This window comes from Somniosus microcephalus, chromosome 24 (genome assembly GCF_052327205.1).
Source record: "Somniosus microcephalus isolate GS21.2 chromosome 24, FLI_Smic_1.0, whole genome shotgun sequence".
Taxonomy (NCBI): Eukaryota; Metazoa; Chordata; class Chondrichthyes; order Squaliformes; family Somniosidae; genus Somniosus; species Somniosus microcephalus.
Window position 1 is genome coordinate 49,382,197 of NC_141010.1, and position 16,571 is coordinate 49,398,767.

The window sequence follows — 16,571 nt, forward strand, 5'->3', positions numbered from 1 at the left end:
TGCACTTCTCTGTAAAATAGAGGGATTCAGATATTGGCTGTCAAGGAGGCTTTCCCATAAGACGTATTTACAGCTTGTCAGATGTCAAAAGGACTTTTCCCTGAACAGAGCCCAGGTGCCAACTCACGAACACTTCCACGTATCCTCACTGTTCCAATACTTAAAGTGCAAAATAATGAGTCTGCAAATATCATGTATAGAAGGAATGACTTGCATTGCAATAGGAACAGGAGGAGGCCATTCAGCCCCTCGAGCCATTCTATTAGATCATGGTTGATCTGTATTTTAACTCCATCTACCCGCCTTGGATCCGTAACCCTTAATCTTCTTACCTAACAACAATCTCTCAATCTCAGTTTTGAAATTTTCACATGACCCCTCCCAGCCTCAACAGCTTTTTGGGGGAGAGAGTTCCAGATTTCCACTACCCTTAGTGTGAAGAAATTCTTCCTGACATCACCCCTGAACGGCCTGGCTCTAATTTTAAGGTTCTGCCCCCTTGTTCTGGACTCCCCCCACCAGAGGGAATAGTTTCTCTCTCTCTACCCTGTCAAATCCTTTAATCATCTTAAACACCTCAATTAGATCCCCCCCTTAATCTATAGCACGTTTCAACAACAACAACTTGTATTTATATAGTGCCTTTAACATAGTAAAACGTCCCAAGGTGCTTCACTGGAGTGTTATAAGACAAAGAATCGACACCGAACCACATAAGAAATTAGGGCAGGTGTTGGTCAAAGAGGTAGGTTTTAAGGAGCGTCTTAAAGGAGGAAAGAGAGGTAGAGAGGTGGAGAGGCTTAGGGAGGGAATTCCAGAGCTTAGCGCCCAGGCAACAGAAGGCACGGCCACCAATGGTTGAGCGATTATAATCAGGGATGCTCAAGATGGCAGAATTTGAGGAGCGCAGATATCTCGGGGGGTTGTGGGGCTGAAGGAGATAGGGAGGGGCGAGGCCATGGAGAGATTTGAGAACAAGGATGAGAATTTTGAAATTGAGGCGTTGCTTAACCGGGAGCCAATGTAGGTCAGCGAGCACAGGGGTGATGGGTGAATGAGACTTGGTGCGAGTTAGGACACGGGCAGCCAAGTTTTGGATGACCTCCAAGTTTACGTAGGGTAGAATGTGGGAGACTAGCCAGGAGTGCGTTGGAATAGTGAAGTCTAGAGGTAACAAAGGTATGGATGAGGGTTTCAGCAGCGGATGAGTTGAGGCAGGGGCGGAGACGAGCGATGTTATGGAGGTGGAAATAGGCGGTCTTAGTTATGCCACAGATATCCAAAAGCGCTTCACAACCAATGAATTACTTTTGAAGGCCAACCCGATTACCACAACCCCAGCCAGGGATTAAATAAACTAGATATCTGTTGTAATAAGTGCCTGGACTTATAAAACATCCCAGGGATAATTCTCATCCTCCACCGCTTGGCGGTAAATTGTTTGGAGCCGATCAATCGCCCATTATAGAACCCGTCCGATTGAAATCAATGAGGTGTGGGGGTGGGGGTGAGGTTGTTCTGGAACGGGTGGGCAATCTGTCCCGCCACTGGGGAAGGTGAAAATTACCCGTCTCCCCCCACCCCGTATGACAGACCCAACTGAACTGCACTGAAAATAAAAGTATAAAATGGTGGAAATGCACGGACTCCCAGGCCGCTTGCAGCCTGGATGAGTCCGTGTTTCATGTATATGTTGAATGCGAGGAGTTGCAGTCCGTGTTCCATTATTTAAGGGGGCTGCTCCTCAATTTCTGGCTCCACCTCAGTCCCATGCTCCAGGATGGGCACGTTCCATTGTGGGCAGGGGGGTCACTCTGGCTGCCCACCTCTCTTCCACGGTCTCGTCCATGCCCGGGTGACCCCGGAGAGAGAGCACGTGGTGCCCATCGATACGCTTGCTGCCTTCTGCGAACAGGTGGGACTGGAGTGTTTGGTTGACAACCAGGAACAACATTGTAATTTAATTTTATAAGTTTTCCTTTGTGTTGTTCAAAGTTATTAGAGAATTAAGACCAACACAGGGTCTCTACCCAAACTATTAACCTGACCCCATAACCCTAACCTTTTGCAGCAAACAACCCTAAGATAGGGAACCATAACTTGATGGGGACCGCAGCCAACCCGATTACCACAACCCCAGCCAGGGATTAAATAAACTAGATATTGGCGAGAAAAACAGAACAAGAAATAATAGAGAGCGTGAGCCAAATAGAAGTGGCAGGCCGCAGTGCAACAGAAACTCGAGCAATGAATGAGAATCTGAACACACGGAGGGACAACCATCCTCCTGCCCGCACCCTCTAACCTGACCTTTCACAGGTGCTAATGGGCCTGCTGCATATCCCCAGTACCCTCGCTTTTTATTTCATATTTCCAGCGTTTGTTCTATTTTTTTATTTTGAATTCTTCATTGTATTTCCCACATTTTTTAATTCCGATACTTCCTTGGTGTTCAGGAACGATGTACAATTTAACCCTCACAGCTCTGAGAAATGACTGAGTGTACAAACGCACTTTTTAGCTGGTGATAAACTGTCTGAAAAGGACAACGAGCAGTGTTCCAGCTAAATATTCTGTCAACAAGGGCTACTGTTTTTTGAGAAGAGAAAACCAGGATGGAGCTACGAGGGGGCATGAGTTAATGCAGGGCCTTCTGGGTACATTGTGATCCCCACACTTTTAAAGAAAGAACTTGTATTTATATAGCGCCTTTGACAACCCAAAGCGCTTTACAGACAATGAAGTACTTTTGAAGTGTTGGGTTGGATTTTGTCAATGGGGGCGCATTGGGGGTGGGACTGCTGGTTTTCGGGTTTCAGGCCCCCCCCAACGACGTATGACCAACCCACGCTATTTTCCCTTGATTGACCTTGTTAAGCCCGCCCTGCGGGCTTACCGGCCAATTAAGGAAAAGCCGGTGACAGAGGACGTCAGCGTATGACGTTTCATATGTCAAAAAATTTTTGACAGATGAATTGTCAGCATTTGACAAAGCTGTCAAACACTGACAATCTCTGTTCTAAGGTGAGCCCTTGCACAGAAGGCTCACCAAAACCTCTCTCCTCTGCAGAAAACAGATGGCTGCTGCATCTGAGAATGCATTCTCAGATCTGTCATCTCTGCCGTTGAGATGAGGAACCTCCGGATCCGCAAGGGTTGAAGCCTGCAGGAAGAAGCAAAGGTAAGTAAACTTTTTCTAACACTTTACACTCACCTCTCATACTCACCTCTCCACACTTGCACCCATCACTCACCTCCACAGCGGACTTTTCGATCCCTCTCACCCCCGCAGACCCACTGCTCCCCTCGCTGACCTTGGCGAGGTTCGCAGTCGTCGGGAAGCCCGCACTTGCAGGGGTAAAATGGGGATAAGCCTCAAAACTGCCTGTGAACTACCTGTTAACAGTCAGTTAATTGGCTCTAATCCCCTTCCCGCCTCGAGAAGACGGGTCGCTGCGCGAGTCGGGGACCCGCCTCCCGGGAAGATGGCACGGAGGCAGGTTGGGAGTGGGTTCAGTACCTGCTCCCAGTTTTTGCCATTTTCCCGGCAGTCCCGCCTCCATACCCGCCTCCCCAGGACTGGGAAAATTCCCCCCGTAGTCTCTGTTGTAATGTAGGAAATGCGGCAGCCAATTTGTGTACAGCAAGCTCCCACAAATGCAATGCGATAATGACCAGATAATCTGTTTTTTTTGTGATGTTGGTTGAGAGATAAATATTGGCCAGGACACCGGGGAGAACTAGTGTCGAAATAGTGCCATGGGATTCTTTATATCCACCTGAGAGGGCAGATGGTTTAACGTCTCATCCAAAAGATAGCCTCTCCGACAATGCAGCGCTCCCTCAGTACTGCCCCTCCGACAATGCAGCGCTCCCTCAGTACTGCCCCTCCGACAGTGCCGTGCTCCCTCAGTACGGCCCCTCCGACAGTGCGGCGCTCCCTCAGTACGGCCCCTCCGACAGTGTCGCGCTCCCTCAGTACGGACCCTCCGACAGTGCCACGCTCCCTCAGTACTGCCCCTCCGACAGTGCAGCACTCCCTCAGTACGGCCCCTCCAACAGTGCCGCGCTCCCTCAGTACGGCCCCTCCGACAGTGCCGCGCTCCCTCAGAACGGACCCTCCGACAGTGCAGCACTCCCTCAGTACGGACCCTCCGACAGTGCCACGCTCCCTCAGTACTGCCCCTCCGACAGTGCAGCACTCCCTCAGTACGGCCCCTCCGACAGTGCAGCGCTCCCTCAGTACGGCCCCTCCGACAGTGCCGCGCTCCCTCAGAACGGACCCTCCGACAGTGCAGCACTCCCTCAGTACGGACCTTCCAACAGTGCAGCACTCCCTCAGTACGGCCCCTCCGACAGTGCAGCACACCCTCAGTATGACCCCTCCGACAGTGCCGCGCTCCCACAGTACGGCTCCTCCGACAGTGCCGCGCTCCCTCAGTACTGACCCTCCGACAGTGCAGCACTCCCTCAGTACTGCCTCTCCGACATTGCTGCGCTCCCTCAGTATGGACCCTCCGACAGTGCAGCACACCCTCAGTACTGACCCTCTGACAGTGCAGCGCTCCCTCAGTACTGACCCTCTGACAGTGCAGCACTCCCTCAGTACTGACCCTCCGACAGTGCAGCGCTCCCTCAGCTCTGCCCCTCCGACAGTGCAGCACACCCTCAGTACTGACCCTCCGACAGTACAGCGCTCCCTCAGTACTGACCCTCCGACAGTGCAGCGCTCCCTCAGTACTGACCCTCCGACAGTGCTGCGCTCCCTCAGTATGGACCCTCTGACAGTGCAGCGCTCCCTCAGTATTGCCCCTCCCAACAGTGTGGCGCTCCTTCAGTTCTGCACTGCAGTGTCAGCCTAGCTTATGGACTCAAGTAACTGGAGTGGGACTGGAATCCATGACCTTCTGACTCAGCGTGCTACCACTGAGCAATGGGATGCTTTACTATGTTAAAGGCACTATATAAATGCAAGGTGTTGTTGTTGAATCACAGCTGACACCTTTACTTAAGCCAATCAAAGCACCGACAGCCATGCACATTCCACGGGAGAATGAGGCAACGTTTGCAGGTTTGAACTCATTAAATGCAGGGTTAACAGCTTAATAAGTGGAACGGCTGCATTATTGCAGGTGCATTCTGATTTGCTTCCCGGCCTAACGTTACTCACGACACATCAGTGCAAGTTACACTAATCTGCAAACGCTACAAACAAAATGGAGTAACTCCCATTCAACAGATGGTCAGTGGGTACAGTAGCCTAGTAGTTATGCCTTTCGCCTTGCACCATCAACCCTTTTGTCATTTAATCTCTCCTGCCTTCCACCCTGTCACAGACCTTCCCTTTTGTTCTTTCCTCCCCTCCCCCCTTTCCCTGTCTCTGCACCTGCTTCAAACCTGTTGGCCCAGAAATTCGGATCGGGGGCTTGCCGCGCGTGCAAGCCCCCGATGTGCAGTCACCCGGTGCGCCGACATCTGAAGCCTGGGCCTGCTTGGAATTCCTGTCACTGGCCCGGTTCAGATGTCAGCGCGATGTGCTTGCCTGATCCAGCGGCGTAGTTAGTGCGATGTGCCGGCTGGGATCAGGTGAGCACTGTGCAGCCAATCAGGGGCGGGGAAACTTCATTCATGAGTTTGATAGTAAGAACTGTCAAACTCATGAAAAGTACGGGCACCCAAAAGACTAGTTTAACTTTAAATAAAATTTTAAAAAACATCCCAATAATTAAATAAACTATAAATAACTTAAAAAAAACTATTTTAAACAATTAAACAATTCTGTGATAGTGGATTGGCGGTTAGGATCAGATCAGCCATGATCTTATTGAATGGCGCAGCAGGCTCGAGGGGCCGATTGGCCTACTCCTGCTCCTATTTCTTATGTTCTTAATCACATTTTTGAAAAAAATTATTTTTTAAGAAATCGGGTCTAAAAATAAACTTATCTTACTATAAAGTCCTTAAAAACAATAAAGCTGTGGAAAAAATGTTATAATTTTAAATAATAGACCACTTACCTTAAAGAATCAAGTCCTTACGCCTCCTTTTTATATGTCTAAAAAGTTCAAGCCCTTACACACGGGCAAACCTGTCAAAAAGAAGGAAGTTCAACGCGTGCGCGCAGAGTCCTGCGCGCACGCGTTGGACCTCTGAACCTCTTGGAGGAAATGCCGGTTTCCCGCGCATGCGTTGTGCATGCTGAAATCCGGCACTTCCAACGGGCCCACGCGTGAGTACACCGTCCGTACTCACGCGTTGGGACCAGAATTACTGGCCCGTTATATCTCTAACTTCTTCCAGTTCTGATGAAAGGTCATTGACCTGAAACGTTAACTCTGTTTCTCTCTCCACAGATGCTGCCTGACCTGCTGAGTATTTCCAGCGTTTTCTGTTTCTAATTCAGATTTCCCAGCTTTGTAGAAGTTATAGTCGTAGACAAAGGACAGGAGTTCAAGTCCCACCAGTAAAATTTAATTCAAAATAGATTTTTATTAGATAAGGGTATCAAGGGCTATGGAGTTAAGATACAGATCAGCCATGATTGAATTGAATGGCGGAACAGGCTCAAGGGGCTGAATGGCCTAATTCCTGGCCATTTGTAGGCTAGCAGCAGGTGGTCAGTGTACAAAGAGGAAATGAGCCCTTGTGAACCGGGATGTTTCTGCCTGTTGGATTCAGAATTTAACCTCCTCCTGCTCACGTGCTGATTGTTTTCTTCTCAGACTCGTGGCCCAGCAAGTCAACTTTCCCTGGAACTTGTCCAACTAGCCTGCAGGATTCTTCATGGATCTCCTTCCGTAATCACTGTTATACCTTCCACTTGGAGAAGAAGGCAACTCCCAAAGACGCAGCCAAGTTCTGTCAGAAAGGTACGTAAAATATGTGATAAATGATGTGGATATGGAAATCTCTGCAAATTAATACCTGTGGGGGGGCGGGACATTATCCATCAGAAACTGGGTGTGTGGGACAACCCAGACTGTGCTGTACAGTAACTGTGCTGGCTGCTCTACTTTGTACTCCTTTTCTGATTGTTTCTGAACAGTGCACGGGGCCGAGATGTTGTCCATTCTTGATGAGACCGAGAATGTGTTTATATGGGAACACCTACAGACGTATGAAAATGACACGAAAGGCGCCTGGCTGAGTCTCATGTACAACACAAAGGGTAAGTTTGTCTTGACACTTGACAACCAACTGGAAGCAAAGCAATCTGAATTTATATATGGTTCATTTTCTATAGGACATGGTAGTGTAGTTACAATGAACACAACGCAGATGACAGCAGAAAATACTGAATGCTTGTGTCCACAAACCTTATTTCCTGTTGTCACAATTTTTGGCCACACTTTTCTGTCAAGATTAACCATTGTAAAGTGCTATGTCAACATTTCCCAATCGATTTTTCTATGTCAACTGTCACAATGTAGTTGCCGGATCTGGCCCCTAGTTGGTGCTGTAGAGCAGGTTTCTTTCCCAATTGTGATGCCATCTTGTATATCAAAATCAATGGCCCGCATTTTCCGATCCCTATGGGTGTGTACGAGCTGTGTACACACCGGTAGGGACCTCACAAGTGCCAAATTCAGGCATGCGAACTGCATACGCTGAAAACCGGCCTTTCCGATCTGTCATCCTGCTGAAATCCTTTAAAAATCTTACGCCTGGTAAAAGCGGGCGTAAGGCCCGCTTTTACCAGCATAAGAGTTTTAAAAAGTTTTTTTTTAATTCCACTCATTTATAATTTTTAAATACTTTTAAAAAAGGTAAGTTTATTTTTAGCCCTGTAAAAAACATTCGTTTTTTTTTTCAAAAAATTAAATTTTTGTTTAAAATATTTAATTTAATGTAATTTTAACTAATTTTAAAAACATGATTTTTAAAAAATGTATTTAATGTTTTGATGTGTTTTTGGAGTGATCCCCATTCATACTTTTAATGGGTCTTTCCAGAGAAACCTGTCAAACGTGTGAAGGGGGATTCCCTTCTTTGACTGGTTCCCCATGGCTCACGTGACCCCAGGGACGCTTGCAAACCATCTGCGCCCCTGGGATACCTGAGGCCCTGCGCATTTCGTAGAGCAGAGGCCCAAGAGCGGAAATGGCCAGACCTCCGGAGCCCTCAGGTAAGGGCATAGATTTTTTCCAGATCGGAGGCATCCGCACGGAAAATACGGGCCAACATGTTCATCAACTGACTGTGGGTATAACCACTGGCAATTTATATATGTTCACTAAAATAGGGGATGTCATTGCTGGGAAGTGAAAGAGTTTTCTGATTTGGGGCATCTAGGATCAGCATCGAGCACTCCAAGGTCAATTACTTAGCGCAGAGTAAAACTCCAACAAAATGCCTTAACCCTAACCACAGAAGTGTACCTCCTGCTGCACCAGTGTGAGATTCCTCGATAGTTTGCACAAGCCAATCCTTGGGCTTCTCAAGAGTCTGTTTGACAATTGAGAACCAACTGCGTTATTGGCCTCCATCCACTCAGAGCGGGGCTGAGACTAGTTAAACTCATGTCACTTAGGACTAGGGTTGCCAACCTTCCAGGATTGCCCTGGAGTCTCCAGGAATTGAAGATTAATCCCTAGGACACTGCTACGAGCAACACCCGGGAGAAAAATCATAGGGGCATTAAAAAAATTGTGGGTTTTCTTTTCATTTTCTTTGAACACTTTATTATAAAAATATTGGCGATGGGAATAAAAGGCTGCTTGACTGGGCGGGGCGGGTGGAGGCGGGAGGTCAAGTGATGAAACATCTAGGAATATGTCCAGCCAGAGTTGGCAACCCTAACCTCAAGACCCTTCCGGCCATCAGACAGAAGACTTTCATCCTATCGGTTGGATTGGATAACAACCCATGTCACAGAGGGGAGAGGACAATGTGCTAATGAACAATTCCCTTATTTTACACGTGGCCAAAGCTCTTCCAGGAAGAGACACTTCTAACACAGAGCTAAGATGTACCTGATGTGGGAGACAACTGAGAGATCTGCTGCCTGTAAGGGAGAAAAAGAACTACGGATACAATGTGGGGAAAGACCTTCAGGCAGCAGAGTGTGGGTGTATCACCTGACCGTGCAGAGCACCACTTTCCAGCGTGCCACACACTGGGCACACATATCAGGAATTAACACACTCCCGGCCGGTGATCTTGTGTCCTTTAAAGTTAACGGAAGGAAATAGCCTGCCAAGGGTGAGCAGTTTCCCGATTAAACCCCAGGAGAGGCTCATTGGAGTTTTCTTTTTATCCATTCTCGGGATGTGGGTGTGGCTGGCAAGACCGGCATTTATTGCCCATCCCAGGCTGCCCTTGAGAAGGTGGTGGTGAGCTGCCTTCTTGAATCGCTGCAGTCCCGCAATGCTGTTCTTTGTAGCGGTTTGATACAAGTGAGTGACTTGCTAGGGCACTTCAGAGGGCAGTTAAACGTCAACCACTTTGGTGTGGGACTGGAGTCCAATATAGGCCAGACCCAGGTAAGGAGGGCAGGTTTTCTTCCCTGAAGGACATTCGTTTTTACACCATGATGTTTAAGTAAAAATAAGAAAGACTTGCATTTATACAGCGCATTTTGCAACCTCAGGACATCCCAAAGCGCTCACAGCCAATTAAGTACTTTTGACGTGTAGTCACCGTGGTAATGTATGAAACGCAGCTGCCAACCTGCTCACAGCAAGATCCCACGAACGGCAACATGATAATCTGTTTTAGTGATGTTGGTTGAGGGATAAATATTGTCCCGGACACTGGGAGAACTCCCCAGCTCTTCTTCAAAATAGTGCCATGGGGTCTTTTACACCCACCTGAGAGAGCAGACGGGGCCTCAGTTTAACGTCCCATCGGAAAGACGGCACCTCTGACAGTGCAGCACTCCCTCAGTACCGCACTGGAGTGTCAGCCTAGGTTGTGTACTCAAGTCTCTGGAGTGGGGACTATGAACCCACAACCTCTGACTCAGAGGTGAGAAGGCTACCCACTGAGCCACGGCTGAGTAGAGGCCTGAGGTGCATCTAGTGGACACGAGGAACATGCTCAGTCAGTGAGTGTCTGCACCACAGTGAGCTGGGTCAGAATACCATTCATTTCCTGAATGGCAATATCTGCCAAATACTGTTTGATAGGAAGGTTGTTTTTACTTGCATTGAAAACACTTCCCTATTGAGCCTCTTTTAAATACTGATCTGTGATGGTTAGTGTGGAGAAAAGTAATTAGTGCTTAAATACCCGCAAGTTACAATGGACAAAACATCTGTGGCTGGAAATGAAAAAACAATGAAGCAGGTCATAAAGATTTCCTGGAATTACAATTGGAATGGTTGTGAGTCCCTATTGGAAAAGCAGGTGTTCAGTCCGATGGCCATTGAATTACTGATCGATTTAACGAGCGGGCTTATCTTGTACTGTGCAGTGCCCTCGCCCTGATGAGCTGAGGCTGTAAATTTCAACTTCATCAGTGGAATGTCACATTAGATGTTTTTAGAGACCGGACAATGGAGGGGCAAGGTAGTAGTGCTGTCGCTGACTTAGAATAACGGGACAGAGGGGACCCTTTTGCTACCAGTTAGCTAACCCTTTGTTCGTTAACTATTCCGTTATTTAATTTTTACCATTTCTCTGCCCTCCCCTCCTGAAGGCACTGACTCATGCCAGGATACAGGCAGCCTTAAAGTACATTGGGGTAGAGTTTCCGCTGGGGGCGGGATCAGCGATCCGGGCACAAATTGCGCTAGTTTTGAGAAGTGTTTTTATTTCCTCAAGTGTCCATTCAAACTCCTTCACATGTCGCCAAGTGTGAAATCTGCTGTGAACCAGCGCAATCGGGCAGCGTTATACAACGTCATTTTTAAAAAAAACTTTGCTTTATAAAATATTCCCTGACATATTTAAGCGCGGTAACTTGGTGCAGTTTTTTGGGCGGGGCCGGCTTCCGGAAACTAGCGCAAAAGATCGTGTAAACTCAATTTGCGCTGAAAGTAATTGCGCTTAAAATTTCCACGATGGTTTTGCCGATTTCGGGCGAATTTCACCGAAAAAAACAGCGCAACTGAGCGGAAACCCCAGGCCTTTTACCTACCTAAGCTGAGCATCAGCCGGCTATTCGCTTGTGAGGGGCAGCGCAGCTCAGCCTATACTGGCCTTGTCTGGCGTCCCCACGCAGACATTTTCAGGAAATTCCACTAGATAACCATTGAGAGTGGGAGTTTCCCCCTCCTTAGCCCAGGAACGCTGAGGCAAATCGTTAGTTACCCCATCCGCACCACAGCGAAGATCATCCAAGTCGGCTCAGACCAGGGATAGGGATCTAAACCTTCCTACTCCATATTGAACAGTACCACCCCATGTAGTGCCTTCAGTGAAATCTCTTTTCTCAAGTTGAGAGAGCAGTTACTATAGTTAGTGCGGTTACCGTGCGGTATAATCAGCTTTTCACCCTCTGTTGCTTTAGGTGGCTCACTTGCCTGGTCTGATAAGACAGCCTTGAACTATTCAAACTGGGCGCGTGAAACTGAGAACATGAGTTTAATGAGTCCGAACGCATGCTATTGGATCAACAGTAACACTGGCAGCTGGGGAATTGGTCCCTGTACCAGCATCACGCTAGGCATCGTCTGCAAAATGCCAAGAGGTAAGAACTAAAAGGGAAGAGAATTTGGGGGACTAACGTCACTGCCGCACTGGCTCCTGGGCAGGCAGGGGCTCAGGGCTGTGCCTGCGGCTAATGTTACAGTGTGTACATCGCATTGGGAAGGGAATCGCTTTGTTACTTTCCCTTGAAAAATTCTCCCCTCCTGTCCTGAAGGCACCGACTCATACTGCAGTATGGTACAGAAGGAGGCCATTCAGCCCCTACCGTGAGGGCTATCTCAGCCGAGTTTGTCCCTATCCTCATCCAGCATTCACGTTGGTGACCTTTTCGGCAGAGAGCAATGGATTAGCGACGAGAAGCAGAGGCCCTGGCTGGTTTCTGACCCCCCATAGCCTGCGGACACTCAGATTATTCTGCCATCGCCGTGGTCCCAGCTGAAATCAGCTAAGTCGACGATGCCAGGAATCGATCCTGGGACCTTCCTGGTGTGAATAACTGCGGACCACATTGGGTGGTTCATTTACGCACGAGCCTCTTGTGAACCCATCACCCTTTGTTCCTTTTCTCTGCATCCTTATCTTGGTTTTTTCCAAGTCCACTCTACCGAGTTATCTGGGACAGAAAAGGACTCTTTAAAAAGAAAGCCAGTCATTTCCTACTGTTTCCTCTGCCCCCTGGGGAGCAGCCGGGGACTTACAACCAGCTGTCAAGCTACAGAGAAACAATTGCCCTCTAAGTGACCTCAGGAAGTACTGAAGAGGAAAGTGCCTATTTACAGCAATTAGACCATGTGACTTTAAAGGGCCACAGCTCTGCCTTAGTTCAGAATAATACTCGGTGCGATGCATGTTACGATGCTCCTGCCCGTATACAACTCGGCTCATCCAACCCCGCTGAACAACGACACCCACGCGATTTTTACTGAGAAAAGTACTCTGAACGTAAAAGCTCGCGGTGATCCAATCCTTTAAACTTTACGGGGGTCATTTTGACTTTGTGCGATGCGAATCGGCAGCCCGTTTTACAGCTCTCCCGATTTTATTTCCATCGAGGTCAGTCGGGAAAGATGTGAAACGGGCTGCCGATTCGCTATCGCCCGTTTTACACTACCGCCCGAAGTCAAGATGACCCCCACACTGCCTTAAATAGGAGGCCAGCTTGTTAATTCCTTCAATGTTAATTAAATTAACACATTTTTTAAAATTTCCTCACACAGTTCAAGAAACCAGCCTTACCGTTTCCTGTAAGTAAAACTCCCCGCAGTTTTCTGTTGCTCATTTACATTTGAACGCAGTGACTCGATTTTTGAGGCTTTATCTTCCTTTACCTTGTCCGTGTTTGTTTGCAGCCAGCCTGCAGGGGCACACCTTAGATATCATCCTGTATGTGCTGGGCGCGTTGGTGCTGCTGGCGGTGGTGGTGGTCCTGCTGCTCCTGTATCGACGGCGGGCGGCCTCGGGCACGCGTCGCGGGGCTTTCGAGAGCGCGCGCTACAGCCGGACGTCCTCAACGCCCAGCGAATCCGTGGAGAAAAACATCCTGGTGTCAGACATGGAAATGAACGAACAGCAGGAATAACACTGGCAGCTGCTCCTCTGTCTCTCTTCATCCTCGAGCAGCGTGGAAAGCACAGACTGGTGTTCAGAACATAATGCAGGTCAGCACAAGAGTCCCAGCACAATCTCGCGGTGATACAGTTGGCACTGCTTAGTGGGGACATGCCTTTATAGGATATATTTCTCAGGCACCCAGTTAATTCCCAATATATATATATTTACATCAATACTGGTGGATTTCGCTTCATAGGGATGATCTGACAAATGGGGCAATTTGTATCCACTCGGGCACCCCAATAAACAGGCTTCAACTGTGTTATTGATCTTGACGCAGGAGTGTTTCTATGTAAAAGTGCACAATTCAAAGAATAAAATCGTCACGCACCCACTATGCCTGACGAGCCTTCCCTCAGTTTCAGCATGGTAAAAATGTTGGCCGCAGTGTTTCCCCCGGCCGGTGCTCTGTTTGTCAGGCCCACGCTTCCACAGACAGGGAAGGGACGCGTGTGTGCTTACGCTGAGTGAGCGGCATCTGGGTTGGAGTCAGCGCTGTCTTTGAAAGTGCTCCTGCGAGCAGCTGTTAATGTCCAGGTGAGTCCAGCCCACAGCAGACCTTGAAAAGCTATTGACGCAAAGTAGCACAGAGAATAGCCAGAGGTGGACGGCGGAGCAACCTGAGAGGATGGGATGTGTGCCCGATTAACACTGCGTGGATTGTACCTCCTCTGACCCACCACTTGTTACGCACTTAACTCATGTTTAAGATGATTAAAGGAGTTGATAGGGTAGATGGAGAGAAATTATTTCCTCTGGTGGGGGGGGAGTCCAGAACAAGGGGGCATAACCTTAAAATTAGAGCCAGGCTGTTCAGGGGTGATGTCAGGAAGCATTTCTTCACACAAAGGGTGGTGGAAATCTGAAACCCTCTCCCCCAAAAAGCTGTTGAGGCTGGAGGGTCAATGTTAATGTCAAAACTGAGATTGATAGATTTTTGTCGGGTAAGGGCATTAAGGGTTAGGGAACCAAGGCAGGAAGATGGAGTTGAGGTACAGATCAGCCATGGTCTAATTGAATGGCGGAACAGGTTCGAGGGGCTGAATGGCCTCCTCCTGTTCCTAGGTTACCAATTCACAAGCAGATAGTCAGGAGTTGAGAAGCCTGTTTTTAAAACATGTTTGAATAGTTGAGCGAATGTGATCGACACACGTGACCTGTTCGGTGTGTAGGGGGAGGAAGTGAGACAGAAAACGATATAGAGCATGTCAGCGTTGAGTTGTAGAAACATCTTAGACCCCAGATCTCAACAACCCTCCAGTTAGAGGAAGATACAAGGGGAGGAAATGATGAGAATATACCTTAAGTGATGATGTGGAGCCGTGCTCAGTGAAAGGTATGTTTCCACATCAGATTGGATCATTAGGAGGTTTCCCTTCCGCCAAGTGCCGGTGCACCCTTTGGATTTTAACTGCGTCCGTTGTGGTCAATCACTGCTCAACAGATCACGCACGTTCATCAGAAGGAAACGTTCCTCACATCCAACTTCTGAGCCAACGCGGTGGGGGCGGAGGACCTTCATTGAGGGCTGGGGGTAATTTCATGAGCTTGTGATCCTAGCCAGGGGCATGAACCAGGGGTTCCAGGAACGGGCACTCCAACCCCACAACTTTCTGTCCACAAATTTCAATGGATGGAAAATCACGAGGGGAGGCTGATGCATCCAAATTGCAGGTTACGTGCTCGCGGCGGGCAACGCTCCATGCCAGGAGCACAGGTTCGTAAGGAGAGCCCTATATTCATGATCCAGCACACCGATATAAAGTTAGAGAAGCATAATCAAGCTGGTTACCTAACTTGGTCCAATATAAGCCTGGGAATGAGGCAGCCAGTATCCCATTTATTTTAAACTGGTTATTTTAAACCTCTGTTAAACCAGCAGACACTAAGGTGAAGATTCATATACTAATATCGTGCCGTGCCATTCGGGCTGCGGCAACCCTGGGCTGTTTTATTAAATTGCTTTTGAAACAAAAGGAAAACAGTCTGGGTACATTTAAATTTTAGGTTCCGTCACTTTATATTGTGCTGGTGAGGCACTTGTAGTCCCTCATGCATTGGATGCGATTGGGCAGCGGGGTTGTGATTGGAGGGTTAGGGTGGCAGTTAAAGTTGGCAGAAGAGTGGGTGAACATCCTGGGTTAGGTCAGTGCCATCGCAGGGTTGTGGAGCGTCTTTCACTGGGCTGTCCCAACCCTCTTACAGGGCGGTGGGGGGCAGGTGAGGTGTTCCTATGGGTCATCTTGTTGTGTGGGTCTCTGGAAAAGGGGTTAGATTGCATGGGCGTTGGAAGCAGTAGCGAAGAATGATACCGGTACAGGAAAGAATATTCGGTCTGTGAAGGGGAAAAGGTGAGGGAGGTTCAGAGCAAGGTTTGAGAGGACTGAGGTAAGAGTTAAGGCGTGTTTGTGGTAAGAGGTCACAGTCGGCTAAGGGATGATAACACCAGTCAGTCAGGCAGTGAGTTATGTAAGCCCGAGTGAAGAGCAGAGTACCTTTCATTTGGCTTCTACTGGAGTGGGGATGACCCAAAACAATGAAAGAAATGTCTCTGAATGTTAACATCATCCCAGATGTTAAGGTGGAGATAAATCTTTCTGTTTTCTGATGTTCTTTCAGATGAAGGGATTGCAACACTGGAGACCAACATTTTTTTCCATTTTGCATCTGATGCATGTACCAGGAATTCTGTCGGGCACTTTATTGAAATATTAAACTGTGCACAAAGCTACGAAGAGTCTCGATGACAATCAAACGATACGGGGGGGTGGGGGGAGAAATTGGTCAATACTGATAGCGTGAAACAGGCTCCCAGCGAATCAGCAGCCCGTGTCACACCGCGCCCGAATCAGTAGCCCGTGTTACACCGCGCCCGAATCAGCAGCCCGTGTTACACCGCGCCCAAATCAGCAGCCCGTGTTACACCGCGCCCAAATCAGCAGCCCGTGTTACACCGCGCCCGAATCAGTAGCCCGTGTTACACCGCGTCCCAATCAGTAGCCCGTGTCACACCGCACTCGAATCAGCGGCCCGTGTCACACCGCACTCGAATCAGCGGCCCGTGCCACATCGCAATGAATCAGTAGCCCGTGTCACACCGCGCCCGAATCAGTAGCTCGTGTTACACCGCACTCGAATCAGTAGCCCGTGTCACACCGCGCCCAAATCAGTAGCCCGTGTCACACCGCGATGAATCAGCGGCCCGTGTCACACCACAATGAATCAGTAGCCCGTGTTACACCGCGATGAATCAGTAGCCCGTGTCACACCGCGATGAATCAGTAGCCCATGCCACACCGCGATGAATCAGTAGCCCGTGTCTCACCGCGATGAATCAGCGGCCCGTGTCACACCGCGATGAATCAGTA

The 16,571-nt window shown here is 48.6% G+C and overlaps 1 protein-coding gene across 1 annotated transcript in view; it reads left to right on the top strand.

The window, feature by feature from the left end:
• Positions 1 to 16,302, top strand: part of mrc2 (mannose receptor, C-type 2) — a 401,368-nt gene extending 385,066 nt beyond the window's left edge. Inside the window, exons 26-30 of the mRNA XM_085966616.1 lie at positions 6,723 to 6,869; positions 7,046 to 7,168; positions 11,453 to 11,632; positions 12,810 to 12,836; positions 12,942 to 16,302. Coding sequence (XP_085822742.1) covers positions 6,723 to 6,869; positions 7,046 to 7,168; positions 11,453 to 11,632; positions 12,810 to 12,836; positions 12,942 to 13,171 — 707 coding nt within the window. The 3' untranslated portion in view covers positions 13,172 to 16,302. The remainder of the gene's footprint in view (positions 1 to 6,722; positions 6,870 to 7,045; positions 7,169 to 11,452; positions 11,633 to 12,809; positions 12,837 to 12,941) is intronic.
• Positions 16,303 to 16,571: the final 269 nt, after the last annotated feature.